The sequence below is a fragment of the Vitis riparia genome, chromosome 13 (genome assembly GCF_004353265.1).
Source record: "Vitis riparia cultivar Riparia Gloire de Montpellier isolate 1030 chromosome 13, EGFV_Vit.rip_1.0, whole genome shotgun sequence".
NCBI lineage: Eukaryota > Viridiplantae > Streptophyta > Magnoliopsida > Vitales > Vitaceae > Vitis > Vitis riparia.
This window is the reverse complement of record NC_048443.1, coordinates 15211321-15219463: the sequence shown is the minus strand read 5'-3', so window position 1 is coordinate 15219463 and position 8143 is coordinate 15211321. Positions and strand designations below refer to the sequence as shown.

The following is an 8143-nucleotide window of genomic DNA, read 5'->3' as shown; positions in this document are numbered from 1 at the left end:
TACTCCTTAATAGTTTCAGGGGAAGAAATCATATACCAAAGATGAGTTGAATGAAGTAAGATCTGAGTGGATGATGTTGGTGACTCAACTAATACTTTCTTTCGTCTGAAGGCTTTGAGGAAGATTGTATATGAATAAATGAAGAGTCAAAATTTAAAGTTGGTATGTTTTTTGTGACTAAAGATAGGGATGACCCAAATTTTGTAGAATCAAGATTGAACTTCATGGGATATAGGCCACGCCAAAAAAGAATTGAGATTATTGATTATGGGTTAGTAATCCATTTGTATAATGATTTATGAGCCTCAATATCGATTAATGTCTTATATGAAACTCTAGACAAGCATAACTAATTGTAGTAATTTGATTTCAAGCTTTTGCCTTTCTCTATAGTTTAAATACCTCTTGCTTCAAAATTTTGTTAATAGCCAAGGGGAAAATATAAGTGTTTATGTACAAAGCAACAATTGTCTTCTATTATTAGGTTATCTTGATTCTAAATTAATGGTCAAAATGGTAATCTTGTTTTTTGTCCCTTTTGATTTCCATTTTCTAATGCAGGAGCAACTTTTTATTAAAGGGTTTAATCAAGAGAGAATCTATACAACTTGGTGGTGAAATTTTCAAGGGAGTTGCTTCTTCTTTAGAAGGTTGGTTGAGTTACATCAACACAGGAAATTCTTTAATTGAATTATATTGTTAATTTTCTTATTTGATTCATCATTATCATAGTCTTGACTATTAAATTTTACATCAATAGAGCAAATTCTCTTTTTGATTTTGTTTGCAACCAAAAGGTTCTTTTTGGTTCCCCTTGGAAATAATCTTTTTAATAAATTTTTTTTGTAAATCATCTTTATTTATTTAATGTAACTAGCCTTGTTTGATGGTAGTGTGTTGTGGATGCAAATGCAACTGGTTGGGCATTGCTCTAGTCATTTAAGCCTTCTCTTCACACAAATCTTGATTATATTGCACTTATTGTCATTGTTGCTAGTAGGGTGCATAAATTTCTGCACTCATAATGGTTACCCTTCTTGTGTTGCATTTCAGTTTCAATTTTGGAATTATACTACATCATTTTAAAAATAAAAAATAAAAATTACAGGCGAAAGCTCTTATTGCCTTTGAAATATCATTAAATATCTTGATGAACATCTCATAGACATTAACACAAAGGTAGGCATAAACAAATTTTCCAAATGTCTTCTCATGACATGAATTTATGTGTTAGTTAAAATGACTATATTTATTGATCAAGAAATCTCAAAGGCAAAAAATCGGGAAATAAATTTCATTCAATATGATCAAGGCACAATTGAGGGGCATGTGAAAGAAAAAAGAATATGACTATGTTAAAGGAATGGCTTGTTTGAGTTGTAAATATGATTTATTTTAATATATTTTGATATTTTTGTGGTATCCATGTATGAAATGTGAGTTTTGTAAGATAAATTATCAGACATCATGCATTTATTGTATTTGATATTTTATTTATTATAGTTTTACTATTAGTTACTATTTATATAAAATTAGTTTCTATTTCATTTCATTTTATTGGTATATAAATTTTTTTCTTATGTTTCAATTATTTTAATATCAGGTGCAAATATCTATATATTGCGCATTACAGTGATGCTTTTGTAAGTGCCAACGTATATGAAAATAAATCTTCAAAGCCACTTTTTAAAATTGATGCAGATTCTTCAATGGCGTTTCTTAAAAGTGTCATTGTATGCAAATTCTTCAATGACACTTTATAAAAGCACGATCGTATGCAGATTCTTCAATGGTGCTTTTTAAAAGCGTCATCATATGCTAACTTATTATAACAGGCGAACAAATGACGCTTCCAGGAAATGCCATTGAATACATTCCTTGACACGCAAAAAGCATCATTGTTGAGCAACTTTTTTTCTAGTGTTTATTTTTATTAATCTTAAGTAAAAAAAATTATTTATTTAACATTCATATTTAAAGTATTGTAAAAACATAAGATAACTACAAAATACTTATCATAAAAATTAAGTGTGGTCCTATAGTCGTAAAATATACTATTATTAAATGTAGACAAATGAAGTAAACAAAATTTGAGATTTAGAATAAGTTAATTATTTTAACTTAATATTTAAAGTTAAATTTAACTTTATGTTATGATATTAAGTTATTTTACCAAACATACTTAGGTGAAATTTGTTTTTTGTATTCCTTCTCAATTACTTCTTCAAACTCTGGCATCCTTTTCCTCTTCAAACTCTTTAATATGAAATAAAGATAAAAATTACTTTTTATCTTCAAATTCTTTAATCTAAAATAAAGATAATATATATATATATAAATAAGAGAAATGGCTTTTTGCTTTCTCAAAGCTTTTCATGATGATGTATTCTATTTGATGCCGAGTAATATAAATATATACATGTAAACTCAACCGTGTTAATATAAACTCAATCACATTGCTTAAAAATTAGCATCATATCTAGTTGACTTACAATTTATCCACTCACGAAGTCTTCCGAGCCAAACCTCCATGTAGTTGACTTGGTAAAACTCGACTATTTAATTATAAAAAAAAAAAATGCAATATAAAATGTGAGGTTTCTAATCATTTCACACATCCCATTGAACGAGGATTTTTTTTACCACAATTTCCAAACGCTTTATACATTAAATAACAGAATTTTTGGATTTTTTCTCTCCTTTTTTTTTTCATCATTACTTTTGAGATGGATGACAACTTCAACTCTCAAGAATAACGCAAAGTATTTGGATGGATAGGTCTAGCAAACATATAGAAAAAGCTGGCATGGGAATTAGAAGGATTCATATTAAAAGACCTTCTGGATATTCTTCATCCGGAACCATTTGAAGTATAATGTGAACACATCCAGTGTAAATGGGCTGTCCAAGTCCATGGATGGAAAACAACAACCAGATTCAATATCATGAGAACTTTTTCTTTGTACACAGACTGAATGGTACACAGAATCAAGTCTAGTCAAGTTGAAGTATAACCGGCCCAGATGACCTTATCATCAACCCGACCACAAAAAAATAATTTGTTCTTTGTCCACCACCGTTGATAAAGGTACACAGACAAAAAGGGGAAGGGAAAAAGGAGATGAGCCGGGCGGCCATGAGTGAGAGAGATATCTCATATTTGGATCTTTATACTGACTATTGATTGAGATACACGCTGGTCTTACGAATGCACTTTGTAAAAGACAAGCCAAGTTGGTGGTTGAATGAATCATAGAATATGGGTGCTGATCGTGGGATGAGGATCGATTGCAAGTCCTTTGTTACCTTGCCATTTTGATTTGTCACATCACCACATCAAAAGCTGCCATCTGACCATTTGGGCCGAGCCGAGCATGGTCCAACTATTGGGTTATTGTTTGGGCCTCTTCCTCAGCATTTATACGTTGTCAACCCTGGACCAGAAGTGGTAAGTGGATTTGGTCTACGTTGCTGATCACGAAGTCAGCCTTGTGCATTGGGCCTTGCACCACATTTCCAGGAAAAGGCTTAGTGAAGTAGGCCACAGGCCCAGAAGCCATCACATCTATGAAGCCAATGTCTTGTACATCTTGGTGGTCATATCGTTAGAAAATGAGAATGTTGAAGAAACAGAAGATACTCTGTAATAGTTTTAGTTTGCAAGTAAGACACTTGTTAGCCATTTCCAATGCCATGGCCGAGAGACCAAGCTCAAAAGAGCTTGTTTGGGTAGGAATACGTGCCACCCGTGTATCAGAGTTGCAACATCTCTTGCAGAGTAGTGCAAGAAATAGAGCAGCCATTGAAGGAATGGCTTGCCATGCACAGATTATTCGTGTTGGGTTAAGAGCAGATACTATAACGTCAAATATGCTCATGAACATGTACTCTAAATGTGGTCTTGTTGAGTCCGCACGAAAATTGTTTGATGAAATGCCTGTAAGAAGCTTAGTTTCATGGAATACCATGGTTGGTTCGCATACCCAGAATGGGGATAGCGAAAAGGCTCTTGTTCTTTTCATGCAGATGCAAAAAGAAGGAACCTCTTTCAGTGAATTCACTGTTTCCAGTGTTGTTTGCGCTTGTGCGGCAAAATGTTGTGTATTTGAGTGCAAACAGCTGCATGGGTTTGCTCTTAAGACGGCACTTGATTCAAATGTGTTTGTAGGGACTGCATTGCTTGATGTGTATGCTAAGTGTGGTTTGGTAAAGGATGCAAGCCTAGTTTTTGAGTGTATGCCTGAGAGGAGTGATGTTACATGGAGTTCGATGGTGGCAGGGTATGTACAAAATGAGCTTTATGAGGAGGCTTTGGTGTTGTTTCATAGAGCTCAGGCAATGGGGTTGGAACATAACCAGTTCACAATTTCATCAGCTCTAAGTGCTTGTGCAGCTAGGGCAGCTCTGATTGAAGGGAAGCAGGTGCAGGCTGTTTTGTGCAAAACTGGTATTGGATCAAATATTTTTGTGATTTCATCTCTTATAGATATGTATGCGAAATGTGGAATAATTGAGGAAGCTTACACTGTTTTTTCAAGTGTTGAGGAGAAGAATGTTGTTTTATGGAATGCAATTCTTTCTGGGTTCTCTAGGCATGTTCGTTCTTTAGAGGCAATGATTTACTTTGAGAAAATGCAGCAGATGGGTATATATCCAAATGAAATTACTTATATTTCTGTTTTAACTGCATGCAGTCATCTAGGTTTGGTTGAAAAGGGACGAAAATATTTTGACCTTATGATAAGAGTGCACAATGTGTCTCCTAATGTCCTTCATTATTCCTGCATGGTTGACATTCTTGGTAGAGCAGGGCTGCTTCATGAAGCTAAAGATTTGATAGATAGAATGCCTTTTGATGCCACTGCTTCAATGTGGGGATCACTTTTGGCATCTTGTAGGATATATCGAAATCTTGAGCTGGCTGAAGTTGCAGCTAAACATTTATTTGAGATTGAACCTCATAATGCAGGAAACCATGTGTTACTTTCAAACATTTATGCAGCAAATAATAGGTGGGAAGAAGTTGCAAGGGCAAGGAACGTTCTTAAAGAGAGTAAAGCAAAGAAGGAGAGGGGTAAGAGTTGGATTGAAATTAAGCACAAAGTTCACTCATTTATGGTTGGAGAGAGAAACCACCCTAGAATTGTTGAGATTTATTTGAAGTTGGAGGATTTGGTAGGAGAGATGAAGAAGATTGGTTACAAGGCCAAGACTGAACATGACCTTCATTATGTGGAAGAGGGCAGAAAGCAAGAACTTTTAAGGCACCACAGTGAGAAACTAGCTCTAACTTTTGGGATAATGGTCTTACCTCATGGTGCACCTATTAGGATTATGAAGAATCTCAGGATTTGTGGGGATTGTCATTCTTTTATGAAGCTTGCATCAAGTATTACAGAGAGGGAAATCATTGTTAGGGATACAAATCGATTTCATCATTTCAAGAATGGGTATTGCTCCTGTGGAGAGTTTTGGTGAAATGCCAGTTAGGTCTGTGGTCTGTGGTATTTTTTAATCTTCAGGGTGTGGTTTACACATTCCAGCTGCTGCTCATAGTTTGGATCCAAGTGCTCATGCAAAAAAAGGTGTAAGAATTCATTTCAATGATCATTAACTCATTATTCAAGCCAATTTTGTGACAGTGACTGAAATTTGGTTTCTGTTATCAAAAGGATGTATAAATCTTTGTCACAGCAGCTGTGTCCTTGCTTTCTGCAACCAAAAAAATGTAACATGCCGAATTAGAGAAAAGACCTTGATTTCCAAAGAACGTGGAGGGCTTACCAGATTTCGAACTTGATTAACTTTAGTCTTTTTCACAGTTACATAGCCCATGGTAATGCAAAGTTTCCCACTTTAAGTTCTTCGGCTCAAGTTCAATTTTTCTTGTGCTTCATCATAAGAGATTGATTTTAACTAGAGGTCATCACTCACTTGACTCCTCTGTAGACCGGTAAAAAGGCGTTATGCTTCGTAATGAGAAGAGCAAAGTGATGGAGTATTGTGACAAGGTTATGGCATACTCGGCCCATAATAGGTGTGTTATAAACCATCCTCATGACATGGAAGTTTTCAAGCCAATCCTAACAACATATATATGATGACTTTTTGCAGTTGTAGATGGGTCTAAAAACTGGAGCAGCTGAAGCAGAGGCCAAGAAGGTATGTCACATCTTAGTCTCTAAGGACCCACACGATCACTTGACATGGTGATTAATTGGTTTCATCTCCATGGTTAACATATTTATTTGCATTATTCTTTTGGTTCCTTACCGTTCTGTAAACATATAGTTGAAATTTATACCAAATGCTCAGGTATTTATTTTAATTTTGCGGACATTGAAGTTAAAAAATTTTAAGTGATGACCCATGTACTTCAGGTCTTCCAATTTATCAGGGGTCCGTGTTTCTATTAAGCAGGGCTCTTTTATGGGGGGAAAAAAAAAAAAAAAGGAACTTGATGAGGGTGATTATTAGTTTGTTTTCATGATACCTGTGATTTATGAAGGCTCGTTGTTTCAGACTGTAATACTCTTTCATTTTCATTAGAAGATAATTGAAAACTTGTCTATTTTGTTGACAAATATCATGAATCTTTCATATAGTAGACACCAGTGCATACAGATTAGTCTCATTATTGTTATGTCTAGGTCATCTTAATGTATCTAATCATTATATTTTGTGTTCTAATCCTTCTAGGAAGTGCGGAGCTTATTTTGATGCAAGGAGAGGTAACTGGGAAAAAAGGATCTTATGAAGCCCAAAACAACCCATAAATGACTTGCAATGAAGCGCTAATTCTTATGAATGATGCCAGTCCAACATTGAAATGCAACAACAGTTCCTACTATGCAAATGACATTGTGACGCTGCCAATCAACTACACTGGAGTTTAGGAAATGGGCTGATTTGTTCAGACTCAGGGACAGCCCTGACAAATTCCAAGTGTTGTGCAGCCTAAACGGATGAAATTTTAAAGAAAGCCCTTTCCTTCAAATCTGAGGGGCCAAACAAACTCCAATACGAAATGAAGGAACGAATCAGTTTATCATGTTGAATTACCCTTTAGATTTGAAAAGATACTAATAGACTCAAGTCAGCCAGGACAAAGGGTGAAGAGATGTGCTATTCTGTTTGAAACTTCGAATACGTTTTAGGACTAAAAGAAAGAAGGTTTGTATCGTAGACTTCCTGTATCAATGGCTTTGTTACTTTTATCAATGACTGAGTTAATGGATAATGGCTCTTATGCCCCCCCTCCTAATTCACATAGTTATCATATTAGAGGTAACGGATTGATCAAGAGCTAGATCTTGTATTAGTTAATTGTCATTGGAACCTTATATTTGTTAATTCTAGAGTTGAAAACATGCTTATTATAGGCTCTAATCATTCTTCTATTCTACATATTAATGATGATTAGATCAGTAAAAAACATTGACATTTAGAATGAGAAGATGGCTGATGTTCTTAGAGAGATTTGAATGTCAATGTGCATGGAGCTAAGGTTTTTTTACTTGTACACAAAAATTTCTTAATCCAAGACCAAGTAGACAGGAAAAATGGAAAAAAAAAAATTGAATTTATCATCATTTACAAGTGGTGAATACAATCTCCCTTAAGTTATTTTTATAAAATAAAAAAATAAAAAATAAAAAAATAAAAAAATAAAAAGCATTCAAAGAGCAGTGAGTTGGTGATCCCAAATCAAAGATTTCAATGCATAAAACCTTGTCTTCAGGCTTGAAATGCCACCATGGATGAAAATGTTGGAACGGTTCGCTGAAATATCAGTGAAATTTCGAATATTAGAAGTGGTCAATACAAAATCGGCCACTGATTATCGATCAACCGATATATCCCTGATATTTCTAGAAATTTCCCAATATTTCCCAATATTTTTGTTGATATTTCCATGCTCTTCTTGTCTTCTTGTTTGGTCAACTTGATCAAAGCATGCTCTAGTCACACTTTGCTCCTCTTGCTTCCTTCGTCAACTCAATCAAAACATAAAAATGATTTAACTTTACACAAGAAGGGGATTCCAACCCACATTAAAAGGGATCCCTTTGTCTAACAATGCGATGAAACCACAATGATATTTATTTTGATAATAAAGGACTATTAACATGTAATATGTATA

The 8143-nt window shown here is 34.5% G+C and overlaps 1 protein-coding gene across 3 annotated transcripts; it reads left to right on the top strand.

The window, feature by feature from the left end:
• The first annotated feature begins 3603 nt into the window (after window positions 1-3603).
• LOC117928030 (pentatricopeptide repeat-containing protein At5g04780, mitochondrial) lies at window positions 3604-7389 on the top strand. 3 transcript variants are annotated; one of them, XM_034847781.1, is made up of 4 exons: window positions 3604-5585; window positions 5673-6037; window positions 6115-6162; window positions 6700-7389. In XM_034847781.1, the coding sequence occupies exon 1, from the start codon at window positions 3613-3615 to the stop codon at window positions 5476-5478; it is 1866 nt and encodes a 621-aa protein (XP_034703672.1). In that variant the 5' UTR covers window positions 3604-3612; the 3' UTR covers window positions 5479-5585; window positions 5673-6037; window positions 6115-6162; window positions 6700-7389. The 3 variants fall into 3 exon arrangements, with proteins under 3 accessions (XP_034703672.1, XP_034703673.1, XP_034703671.1); XM_034847782.1 differs by having other exon boundaries at window positions 3604-5836; window positions 5950-6037; XM_034847780.1 differs by having other exon boundaries at window positions 3604-6037.
• The last annotated feature ends 754 nt before the right edge of the window (window positions 7390-8143 follow it).